The following is a 13309-nucleotide window of genomic DNA, read 5'->3' as shown; positions in this document are numbered from 1 at the left end:
GGCACAATTTATGAAATATACTGGGCGGCCTGCTGGTGGCGCTGTCCAGGGAGAGTATAAATACTCGGGCACGGGTCCAGCTTGCTCAGGGACATTTTGTAAACAGGAACTAGTGAAGGATAACTAGACTTCCATGTTGTGAAACAGTCAATTAAAGCCTTGTTTAATACTCTGACCAAGTGCCTAGTAGTTTTCTTACGTCAATGCCTTTGGAGCTGTGGGAAGCACTCCTGCTCCTCTAGGAAAGTTTATTTTTAATTTTTATAATTCACCGCTCATTGGTGGCCAGAGGGGCCACTGAAGAATTCTGACAGTTTAGACGCCGGCCCTGCTCATCGCTGACTAATTTTGAAAAGTGGTCCTTTAACAGGCGCTAGGCCCCTAATTTACATATTCAAAAGGCCTAACGCTAGATTTAGTCATTTTTTAAAATTCGTTTATGGGATGTGGGCGTTGCTGGGAAGGCCAGCATTTATTACCCATCCCTAATTGCCCTTGAGAAGGTGGTAGTGAGCCGTCTTCTTGAACTGCTGCAGTCCGTGTGGTGACAACCTGCATCTCTACTTATACTGTTCTAATAATATTTTAGATTATTTCATGTAATTACACAGGAACAGAGGAGGTTGAGTGGGAATCCAATAGAGGGGGATGGGGGCTCTTCAAAATTATGAAAGGTTTGAGAGGATAACCAGTGAAAAATTGTTTCCATTGGTTAGTGAATTGGTAATAAAGGGCATTGATTGAGGATTATCACTAGAAGCAGCAAGGGGGCTGTTGGGAGAAATATTTTCAGAGTTATTAGAAGATAGATCTTTTATCCCAAGTGGCTATTTCATAATTTTAGCTGAAATTGCATGTGTATCAGGAAAAGGAAGAATAAAAATGGATATGGGAGAAAGGCAGGGAAATGGAATTGGAGTAGGTTGTTTTAGTTTAAGAGCTAGCACCAGCAAAAACACAACAGGTTGAATGGCTTCCTCCCATGCTGTAATTTCTATAATTCTATGCTATATTCTCAAATTATTGAGTATAATTATGAATATTTATACAGAAAACAATGAGTGATGGGGTAGCACAGTGCACCATCCTTCCATCTCTGAAAATTAGATTTAAACCCAGCCCAAGAAAGTGAATAAAAACTTCCTCTCTCTGATGGGTCCTAAATAAAATGATTATGAATAATCTTAACCAATTCCTCCAACAGAAGGAAAAAAATGCTCATGATTTGACACTAAGGAACAGGATCAGGCTTGATTATGATATCCTCCATGGTCAACTAACCTGGTAACATTCACAGTCTAAGTTTACACGTGAAGAATAGCTGCTTGAACATGGTCTCGAAAGGCTGCTGGCACCCAGGAACCCTCAGGTGGGGGGCAGGAAAATGGTGGGGGGTGGGGGGTGGAGGCGGAAGGAAACAGGTGGGGAACCTGCTCCCAGGTCTCTGCCAATGTAGTTTTTGAGCTGAATGCTATATGGTGTGTAAGGGCAGCCTTGAATGTCTTGTCCTCTACTCAGCGCTTCCAACAGCACAGCAAGGGTTAGGAATTCACCATGTGAAGACTAGTAAACGCAAGCCTTCATCCTAGCAATCTTGGCACAACGTATTGGAGCACCGAGGGGATGTATGGCCTACTCCTGCTTCTATTTCTTATGCTGTTATATTCTTATTACCAAAACACACAAACAACTGTTAAAACTGGAATTAGACAAACAATTAACATGCTCATATGATATTTCTTTGTCTGCTATTTTAATGCAGGCATTAGTCAGTTTAATTTAAATTGGTTACCACTAAAATAATGGACAAAGAAATGTCATACAGATGTCTTAAACATTAATTCGCAGATAGCGGCAACAATCATTTCTGGATTAAAAAGAAATATAAAATTTAAGATTGTGCAAGTGCATAGTGAACTTTTATTACTTGCAATAGATGAAAATGTTTGATCCAGAAACTAGAATGCCACCAAATAGTCATGAAAAGTAGAGTATATACATTGTAGTATATAAGTCAGAAACAAAATGATGTTCAAGGTCATAAGCACTGAGCTGTACAAACACAGTTAAGCTACAGTGGTCTAACATTATCTTTTTTTTTTAATTGGAAAAGACTTTTTGCTGTATGCACTATATAAAAAGGTCACAGAAAGCACTTAAGCTACACCATCCCTTCACCAAACATCTATTTGTCAGTTTCTTCAAGGCTAAATCAATGGAAACTGAAATCCATTTGGCTGTCTTTTCAAAATGAGCAGAACATGCTGGCATCAATTTTCATTATCACCTGCATTTAGAATAACTTGTTCACAACTTGAGCAAATACTGTACCACAATAAATAATCAAGATCATTTCACTGTACCTAAAAGTTGCTTTGACGGAGATTTAAAACAGACAACGATTTGTTTCTGTTTTGCACTGCTGCATATTTAATTTGTAACCTCAACATGTAAAGCTTACCTGGGTTAAAATAATTCTAGAGCCTTTCAACCCCCACCCTGCAACCCGCCTCCCAGTACAAGTCTACTATTCCAAATTATTTTGACATCTGTTTATACTTTGCTTTATTTAGAAAACAGCCAATTTTTAACAAATTGCTATTATATTTAAATTATTTTTAAAAATCAAACAATTTCAATGAAAGAGAAATTGGAATTTGTTTATTTTCCACAAGGACTTAATCCATACAGAAGTCTAAAAAAGGACTATTATCAAATTACTTTCTTTTATTAAACAGCTACTGTAGCTGACAGGTAAACTCAGTAAGATACAAATTAATAATGGCTACAACTCACCATGCTCAGAGAGATCTGGTTGGTATTCTGGAAACTGGCTTTCAGAAGGAACACTAACAGTTCGACGTAGTAGCCTTGCCCTACATGACTCTGCTCGCCGCTCCTGCAGCAGCAATGGATGAATCTGGAAAAAATAATATAATGTATGATTCTTCAAACCCACAGGAGAATAACTGTCCATAAACATCTTGATTGGAATATCTTCTTCATCAGTCAACTGTGTCAATAAATTTTTACAATACTATGGGGATCCACAGGGCCTTTATCTGACTTAGTGCAGTCAAGGCTATCAAACATCTAATGCATTTTAATTACAGATAGGTCATTGGATTTGATGCATCAGCTAAAGGGAAGCTCAAAACCAATGTGTCATATGAGACATGTGGATGTTCAGACAACAGCTGGCTTTTATATTTTGCCTGCAGGTAAAGGAATAATTAAAGTTTAACTATGAAATCATTAAGGCATATATGGTTTTTGCTTCAGGTTTTAATCTATGTTCAGTTATGTTAATATATGCCCATTCTGCAAGTTTATGAATGTCTTCTTGTAATTTGTTGCAGTCCTCCTCAGTATTGACAATTCCCCATCTCCAATTTGGTATCATCTGCAAATTCAGAAATTGTGTTTTTGATTCCAAAGTCTAAATCATTAATATAAATTGTGAACAACAGTGGTCCCAGCACTGGTCCTTGTGGGACCCCACTTTCCACCTTCTGACACTCTGAATAGCTACCCTTTATCCATAGGGCTGGATTTTCATTGAGTCGTCAGGTAGGAGGCAGGACTACAACTTTCAGGGTTGTAGTCCCTCCTCCATCGAGTTCTAGCCAACCGACACGATTTTGACTTGATTGACCTTGTTGTGCCCGCCCAGCAGGCCAATTAAGGGCCACCCGGCAACAGGTGATGTCACAGATTGATATTTCATCTGTCAAGACCTTTTGACAGATGATATATCAGCGTTTCACAGCTGTTTGAAGCTGTCAAACACTGACAATCTGTACTCTAAGTTAATTCCTTCCTGTCAGGATGATTTAGAGATCTCCCCGAAACAGAAAGCTGAATGCTGCAATTTTTGACAGATCACGGCCATTCTGCTTTCTGTGCCGGTGAGATGAGAGACTCCCGAGACCTGAGGGAAGGAAGGCTGTAAAGGTATGTAAATGTAAGTAAAACTTCTTTAAAACACTTTAAACACACCAAACACACTTGCCTCTGCACTCATGCACCCATCTCGACCCCCTCCAAGCCCTTCATCCAGACGGCCCGCCTCACTAACTTGGCGTGGTTTGGAGCCATCGGGAATCCCACATTTCAACAATGAAAATAGGGATTAGGCTAAAAACTGCTAGTTAACTACCTGTTAACAGGCAGTTAATTGGCACTAATCCCCTTTCCGCCTTGGGGAGGCGGGTCCCAGCGCGGGTCGGGTACCCGCCTCCTTTGAAACTGGCATGGAGGCAGGTTGGGGGCGTGATGGGTTCGCGCCCCCCCCCCCCATTTCTGGATTTTAACTCCCCACACGCCTCCAAGGCCCAATGAAAATCCTGCCCATACTCTCTGCTTTCTGTCTTGCAGCCAGCTAGCTATCCATTCTGCTGCTTATCCCCTGACTCCACATGCTCTGACCTTATTCATTAGCCTATTATATGGCAGCTTATCGAAGGCCTTTTGGAAATCAAGATAAATTACATCTACTGCATTACCCTTCTCTACTCCCTCTGTTACCTCTTCAAAGAATTCAATGAGGTTGGTCAACCAAGACATTCCCATTTGAAATCCATGCTGACTATTATATATTTTTTGGTTTCTAGATGTTTTTCTATTTTCTCCTTTAGTAGGGATTCCACCAATGTTAAGTTGATTGGCCTGTGGCGCTCGCTAGACATGTTCTATCTCCCTTCTTAAATATAGGTATAATGCTAGCTATCCGCCAGTCCACTGGCACACCCTTTTCTAACAAATTATTAAATATGTGTAATAGTGCCACTGCTATCCTTTTTAAAAATGTGTTCCTGGGATGGAGACGTTGCTGGCAAGGCCAGCATTTATTGCCCCTCCATAATTGCCCTGGAGAAGGTGGTGGTGAACCATCTTGAATCGCTGCAGTCCATGTGGTGAAGGTACTCCCACAGTGCTGTTAGTAGGGAGTTCTAGGATTTTGACCCAGCGACGATGAAGAAACAGCGATATATTTCCAAGTCAGGATGGTGTGTAACTTGGAGGTGGTGGTGTTCCCATGCGCCTGCTGCCCTCGTCCTTCTAGGTGGTAGAGGTCGTGGGTTTGGGAGGTGCTGTCGAAGAAGTCTTGGCGAGTTGCTGCAGTGCATCTTGTAGATGGCACACACTGCAGCCACGGTGGTAGAGGGAATGAATGGGGTGGGATGGGGTGCCAATCAAGCGGGTGGCTTTGTCTGAGATGGTGTCGAGCTTCTTGAGTGTTGCTGGAGCTGTACTCATCCAGGCAAGTGGAGAGTATTCCATCACACTCTTGACTTGTGCCTTGTAGATAGTGGAAAGGCTTTGGGGAGTGAAAAGGTGAGACACTCGCCACAGAATACCCAGCCTCTGACCTGCTCAGGTAGCCACAGTATTTAAGTAACTGGTTCAGTTAAGTTTCTGGTCAATGGAGACTTCCAGGATGTTGGTGGTGGGGGATTCGACAATGGTAATGCCATTAAATGTCAAGACTCTTTCTTATTGGAGATAGTCATTGCCTGGCACTTGTGTGGTGTGAATGTTACTTGCCACTTATCAGCCCAAGCCTGAATGTCATCCAGGTCTTGCTGCATGCACTCATTATGTGAGGAGTTGCGAATGGAAAAGAACACTGCGCAATCAGCGAAGATCCCCACTTCTGACCTTATGATGAAGGGAAGGTCATTGATGAAGCAGCTGAAGAAGTTTGGGCCTAGGACACTAGCCTGAGGAACTCCTGCAGCTATGTCCTGGGGCGGAGATGATTGGCCTCCAACAACCATCTTCCTTTGCACTAGGTATGACTCTAGCCAGTGGTGAGTTCCCCCCCGCTCCCCGATTCCCATTGACTTCAATTTTACTAGGGCTCCTTGATGCCACACTCAGTCAAGTGCTGCCTTAATGTCAAGGGCAGTCACTCTCACCTCACCGCTGGAATTCAGCTCTTTTGTCCATGTTTGGACCAACGCTGTAATGAGGTCTGGCCGAGTGGTCCTGCCGGAACCCAAACTGACCAGCGGTGAGCAGGATATTGGTGAGTAAGTGCTGCTTGATAGCACTGTCGACAACACCTTCCATCACTGCTGGTGATTGAGAGTAGACTGGTGGGGCGGTAATCGGCCGGATGGGATTTGTCCTGCTTTTTGTAGACAGGACATACCTGGGCAGTTTTCCACATTGTTGGGTAGATGCCTGTGCTGTAGCTGTACTGGAACAGCTTGGCTAGAGGCACAGCTAGTTCTGGAGCACAAGTCTTCAGCACAACAGCCGGAATGTTGTCGGGGCGCATAGCCTTTGCTGTATACAGTGCGCTCAATCATAAGAAATGGAGCTGGAGTAGGCCATTTGGCCCTTCGAGCCTGCTCCACCATTCAACAAGACCATGGCTGATCTTCTATCTCAACTCCACCTTCCCACACTATCCCCATATCCCTTAATTCCCTTCGTTCCCAAAAATTTATCGACCTCTCTCTTAAATATACTCAACGACTGAGCATCCACAGCTCTCGGGTACAGAATTCCGAAGATTCACAACCCTCTGAGTGAAGAAATTTCTCATCTCAGTCCTCAATGGCCTACCCTTTATTCTGCGACTGTGACCACGTTCTAGATTCCCCAGCCAGGGGAAACATTTTCCCAGCATTAACCCTATCAAGCCCCTTAAGAATTTTATATGTTTCAATTAGATCACACCTCATTCTTCTAAAGTCTACTCAATCTTTCCTCATAGGACAATCTCCCCATCCCAGGAACCAGTCTAGTGAACCGTCACTGCACTCCCTCTAAAGCAAATATGTCTTTCCTTAGGTAAAGAGACCAGAACTGAACACAGTACTCCAGGTGTGGCCTCACCAATGCCCTGTATAATTATAGTAAGACTTAATCATAGAGTCATAACGGCACAGAAGGAGCCCATTCGGCTCATTGAGTCCGTGCAGGTTCTCTGTAGAGCAAACCAGTCCGTCCCATTCCCCCGCTCTATCCCCAAAGCCCTGCAAGTTTATTTCCCTCAAGTGCCTATCCAGTCTCCTCTTGAAAACATTGAGGCCTAAAGATTTGGTTGTTTTGTGCCTCCCGTTAGCGCCCTAAAAAAGGGTGCTAACGGGGCGCAAAGCAACTTGCGCCTGGGCGCGGCGCCGCCAACAGCTCCCGCGAAATTCAGCAGGAGGTTAGCAGCGGCGGTAACCGTTAGCACCCCGCGGAATACCACTGTCTACCATCCTCCAGTCTGAAAAACAGCCATTTACCACAACTCGCTATTTTCTGTCCTTAAGCCAATTCCTTATCCAAGCTGCCACTGAACCACCTATTACATGAGCCTCAATTTTGTTAACCAGTCTTCTATGTGGTACTTTGTCAAACACCTTCCGAAAATCCATGTCGACAACATCCATTGCATTCCTTTCATTAATCCTCTGTTACTTCATCAAAAAATTCAATTAGATTAGTCAAACACGATCTGCCTTTTACAAATCCGTGTTGGCTCTCCTTAATTAGCTTAAACTTCTCCAAATGCCTGTTAATGTTTTCCTTGATTATTGTTTCTAAAACTTTACCCACTACTGATGTTAAACTAACTGGCCTGTAGTTACTGTACTAGGATTGTCCTTACACCCTTTCTTGAAGAATGGTGTCACATTTGCCACTTTCCAATCCTCAGGCACCTCCCCCGCATCGAGGGAAGATTGGAAAATTATGGTAAGCTCTTCTGCTATCTCCTCCTCCAATTCCCTTAGCAACCTGGGATGCAAGCCATCTGGACCAGCTGACTTGTCCACTCTAAGCATACCCAGCCTTTCTAGAACATCCTGTCTATCAAATTTCACCCCTTCCATTGCTTCTACCGATATTTTGTCAGTATCCACCTCCTTAGTAAACACTGATACAAAGTACTCATTGAGTATTCTAGCCTTGCCCTGCGCCTCTAAGCATATATCACCTTCTTTGTCTCTAATAGGCCCCACCCCACCTCTTACTACCTGCTTACTGTTTACATGCCGGTTGAAGATTTTTGGGTTCCCTTTTATGGGAACCGCCATTCTACTCTCTCATTCTGTCTTTGCCAATCTTATTTTCATCTTCACATCCTCTCAACTTATTGTATTTGGTCTGGTTATCCTTTGAAGAATTCACCTGACATGCATCATACACCCTCTTTTTCTGTTTCATCATCTTTTCTATCTCCCTCGTCATCCAAGGAGCCTATGCTTTGGTTCCCTTATCCTTCTCTCTTGTTGGAATGTACCTAGCCTGTACTTGGAAAATCTCCTCCTTAAAGATCACCCATTGTTCCGTTACAGTTTGTCCGGTCAGTCTTTGGTTCCATTTTACCCTGGCTAGATCCTTTCGCATCCCATTGAGGTTAACCCTATTCCAGTTTAGAAGTTCCACTCTAGATTGTTCCTTGCTCCTCTCCATTGCTAATCTAAATCTTATGATACGATGATCACTTGTTCCCAAGTGTTCTCCCACAGACACTTGGTTGACCAGGCCCACCTCATTCCCCAGCACCAGATCCAGCAATGCCTCCTTCCTAGTTGGGCCAAGAACATACTGGTCAAGGAAATTCTCCTAAACACATTTCAAAAAATTCCTCCCCCTCCTTTCCCTTTACCCTAGCATTATCCCAATCGATATTTGGGTAATTAAAGTCCCCCAATATCACCACTCTATAGCTCTTGCATATCTCTGCGATTTCCCTGCAGATTTGCTCCTCTACCTCCCTCTCACTATTTGGAGGCCTGTAGAATGCCTCCAATAGCGTGATCATACCCTTTTTGCTCCTCAACTCTAACCAAATTGATTCTGTCCTTGTCCCTTCAAGAACATCCTCCCTTTCCAACACTACAATGTCTTCCTTAATCAGCACTGCCACCCAACTTCCCTTTTTTCCTTCCCTATCTTTTCTGAACACCTTGTACCCTTGAATATTAAGTGCCCAGTCCTCACCGTTTTTAAGCCACATTTCTGTTATTGCCACATCATCATATTGCCACATGGCTAATTGTGCTTGTAGCTCACCAACCTTAATTTACCACACTGTGCGTTTACGTACATGCATTCTAAACTCATGTTTGAATTTTTCGTAGTCTTTCTTAGTCTACTCCTATCTAATATGGTGCTACTACCGCCTCTAGTACTATCTTCTCTATTACTATCCAACACACTCACTCTTTTATGCACCTTATTCCTCTTTTCTACTTCTATATGCTGGTGCCCATCCCCCTGCCAAGCTAGTTGAAACCCTCCTCAACAGCACTAACAAACCTCCCCGCGAGAATATTGGTCCCGGCTCTGTTGAGGTGTAGCCCATCCGGCTTGTACAGGTCCCATCTTTCCCAGAAACGGTCCCAATGCCTCAGGAATCTAAAGCCCTCCCTCCTGCACCATCTCTCCAGCCACGTGTTCATCTGTTCCATCCTCCTATTCCTGTACTCACTTACTACCTTTGAGGTTCTGCTTTGTAATCTCTCTCCTAGCTCCCTAAACTCTGCCTGCAGGAGCTCATCCCTCTTTCTGCCTAGGTCATTGGTACAGATATGGACAACGACCTCTGGCTGTTCACCCTCCCCACTCAATGTCCTGCAGCCGCTCAGTAACATCCTTGACACTGGCACCAGGGAGGCAACATAGCATCCTGGAGTCACGTCTATGGCCGCAGAAACGCCTGTCTGCTTCCCTAACTATCGAATCTCCTACAACTATTGCTCTTCCACTCTTTCCCCCCCTCCACCCCGTGCAGCTGAGCCACCCATGGTGCCGTGGACTTGACTATGGCTGTCCTGCCATACCTCTAGTTAATAGACTACAAACTAACCCAGCAGAAATAAACTTAAAACTTAACAAAAAACACTCCCCAGCTACTCACCAATCAGCTCCTTCCCTTGTGCCGATATCACTTTTTCAAAAACTGCCTCTGTCGAGTTGCTGCTGCTCGAGACTGCTCCTTTTATCTGCTCCACTCTCGCTGTGCTCCCACCAGGTCTGCTCCTTCCGGTCTCAGGCTTCTTTACTCTTATATACTCTAATCCCTTTGTAACAAAAGCTAACATACCATTTCCTTTCCTAATTGCTTGCTGTACCTGCATGTTAACTTTCTGTGATTGATGTACAAGAACCCAGGTCCCCGAGTGCAAACATTTCCCAGTCTCTCACCATTCAAAAGATATTCTGCTTTTTTGTTTTTCCTACAAAGTGGATAACTTCACACTTCCTATAGTTCCCCGTTTTTTCTCTTCCTCCTTTCTTAAATAGCAGGGTTATGTTTGCCATCTTCCAATCCTTGGGGACTGTTGTAGAATCTAGGGAATTCTGGAAGATTAATACCAGTGCATCCACTATCTCTGCAGTACCTCTTTTAAAACCCTAGGATGCAGGTCATCAGGTCCAGGGGATTTGTCGCCACTTAGTCCCATTAATTTCTCCAGTACTATGTCTTTAGTTATACTGATTTCTTTAAGTTCCTCATTCTCTCTAGACCCTTGGTTTCCCATTATTTCAGGAATGTTTTTTGTGTCTTCTAACCATCATAGCCTTTGCTGTATCGAGTGCACTCAGCCGTTTCTTGATATCAGGTGACGTGAATCGAATTGACTGAAGACTGGCTTCCGTGATGGTGAGGACCTCAGGAGGAGGCAGAGATGGATCATCCACTCGGCACTTCTGGCTGAAGATGGTTGCAAACGCTTCAGCCTTGTCTGTTGCACCCGCGTGCTGGGCTCCGCCTTCATTGAGGATAAGGATGTTCATGGAGCCGTCTCCTCCCGTTAGTTGTTTAATTGTCCTCCACCATTCACGACTGGATGTGGCAGGACTGCAAAGTTTTGATCTGATCCATTGGTTGTGGGATCGCTTAGCTCTGTCTATAGCACGCATGTAGTCCTGTGTTGTAGCTTCACCAGATTGTCACCTCATTTTTAGGTACGCCTGGTGATGCTTTTCTACACTCCTCATTGAACCAGGGCTCATCCCCTTGCTTGATGGTGATGGTAGACCGAGTGATATGCCGGCCCTTGAGGTTGTGGTCGAATACAATTCTGCTCCTGGATGTCCAGTTTTGTGCTGCTAGATCTGTTCTGAATCTATCCCATTTAGTACAGTGGTAGTGCCACACAACACGATGGAGGGTGTCCTCAGTGTTAAGACAAGACTTCGTCTCCACAAGAATGTGCGGTGGTCACTTCTACCAATACGGTCATGAACAGATGCAGCTGCAACAGGTAGATTGGTGAGGATGAGGTCAAGTAGGTTTTTCCCTCGCATTGGTTGTCTCACCACCTGCCGCAGGCCCAGTCTGGCAGCTATGTTCTTCAAGACTCAGCCAGCTCGGTCAGCAGTGGTGCTACCAAGCCGCTTGTGGTGATGGACATTGAAGTCCCCCACCCAGAGTGCATTCTGTGCCCTTGCATCCCTCAGTGCTTCTTCCAAGTGGTGTTTAACATGGAGTACTGATTCATCAGCTGATGGTGGACAGTAGGTGGTAATGAGCAGGAGGTTTCCTTGCCCATGCTCGACCTGGAGCCATGAGACTTCATGGGGTCCAGAGTCACTGTTGAGGACTCCCAAGGCCACTTCCTCCCCACTGTATACTACTGTGCCGCCACCTCTGGTGGGTCTGTCCTGCCGGTGGGCCAAGACATATCCAGGGATGGTGATGGAGGAGTCTGGGGCATTAGGTGAAAGGTATGATTCTGTGAGTATGACTATATCAGGCTGTTGCTAGACTCCCAATTTTGGCACAAGTCCCCCGATGTTAGTGAGGAGGGCTCTGCAGGGTCAACTGGGCTGCGTGTGCCGTTGTCGTGTCCGAAGCCAGTGCCTGGGTCAATGCCGGGTGGTCCATTCAGTTTTATTATTGTTTGTCATAAGAGTGGCATAGTGGTTAGCACTGTTGCCTCACAGCGCCAGGGACCTGGGTTCGAATCCGGCCTCGGGTGACTGTCTGTGTGGAGTTTGCACATTCTCCCCGTGTTTGCGTGGGTTTCCTCCGGGTGCTCCGGTTTCCTCCCACAGTCCAAAGATGTGCGGGTTAGGATGATTGGCTATGATAAATTGACCCTTAGTGTTAGGGGGATTAAATACGTGGGGTTACGGGGATAGGGTGGGATATGTGTTGGTGTAGGGGTTACGGGGATCGGGTGGGATATGTGTCGGTGCAGGCTCGATGGGCCGAAATGGCCTCTATCTGCACTGTGGGGTTTCTGTGATTTCTGTGATTTCTGTGATTCTGAACTGAGTGGTTTGCTCTGCCATTTCAGAGAGCAGTTAAGAGTCAACCACGTTGCTGTGGGTCTGAAGTCACATATAGGCCAGACCAGGTAAGGACAGCAGATTTCCTTCCCTAAAGAACATTAGTGAACCAGATGGGGTTTTTAAACGACAATCCGGTAGTTTAATGGTCACCATTACTGATGCTAGCTTTTCATTCCAGATTTATTTAATTAACTGACTTTAAATTCCCCAGCTGCCATGGTGGGATTTGAACTCACGTCTCTGGATCATTAGTCCAAGACTCTGGATTACTAGTCTAGTAACATAACCACTATGCTATCGTCCTCTAGATTCTTTTAAAATGCATAGATGTAATCCGTCCAGACCAGGGGTATTATCCTCTTTCAGTTTGATTAGTTTATTTAATGTTGCTATTTTTATTTTAAACACGGTTATATCATCATTTCTAATCTCATCTTCCGAAGTCATATCCAGCTGATTGCTTTAGTATTTACCAGGGAGACCAAAGTAATTATTTAATATTTTGCTATCGCTGCCTGTGATTTTATCCTGTCCATCGCTTGATGACCCTATTCCCATCCCGAATTTCCTTTGATTAGCAAAATACTCTACAGGTATATGAATAGAGTGTTATGTTCCTTGATAATTTCATTTCATGGTTCCTCTTTGTCTTCCTAATCTTTTTTGACTTCTCTCCTAATCTCTACGTATTCTCCCTCGTCATGCTCTCCCCTGCTGTACATGTATAATAAGGTATTAACGACTAATAACTCTCCACACACAAATCTCAGTTATAATATTAATATCAATCATACTGTACCATGACTCCACATTTTATCATGTAATACTTCATTCAATACATTATTGGGCAGTTGGAGAATTACGTACAACATACTTGGCGTACAGTAATTAAATTGATAACTGCAGCAATGTATCTAGGTTTAGTATGTTTTACTTATAGTTGAAGTGCAACTAAATGTTATACATTGCCTTTACATGGATATCCCATATACATTTACACAAATTCTGGATCCAACTTTTATTAACGTATTATCTGCCGTGCTATTTTGATTAAATATAT

General features: G+C 44.1%; 1 protein-coding gene across 3 annotated transcripts in view; it reads right to left on the bottom strand.

The window, feature by feature from the left end:
- Positions 1-13309, bottom strand: part of LOC147101722 (disabled homolog 2-interacting protein-like) — an 824147-nt gene that overhangs the window by 656475 nt on the left and 154363 nt on the right. For all 3 annotated transcript variants that reach the window (XM_085965569.1, XM_085965573.1, XM_085965570.1), the window contains exon 3: positions 2797-2920. In XM_085965569.1, the coding sequence (XP_085821695.1) occupies positions 2797-2920 (124 nt within the window). The remainder of the gene's footprint in view (positions 1-2796; positions 2921-13309) is intronic.

This window comes from Somniosus microcephalus, chromosome 23, assembly GCF_052327205.1.
Source record: "Somniosus microcephalus isolate GS21.2 chromosome 23, FLI_Smic_1.0, whole genome shotgun sequence".
NCBI lineage: Eukaryota > Metazoa > Chordata > Chondrichthyes > Squaliformes > Somniosidae > Somniosus > Somniosus microcephalus.
Note: the sequence above shows the minus strand (reverse complement) of the source record. Positions and strands in the feature narration are given on the sequence as shown.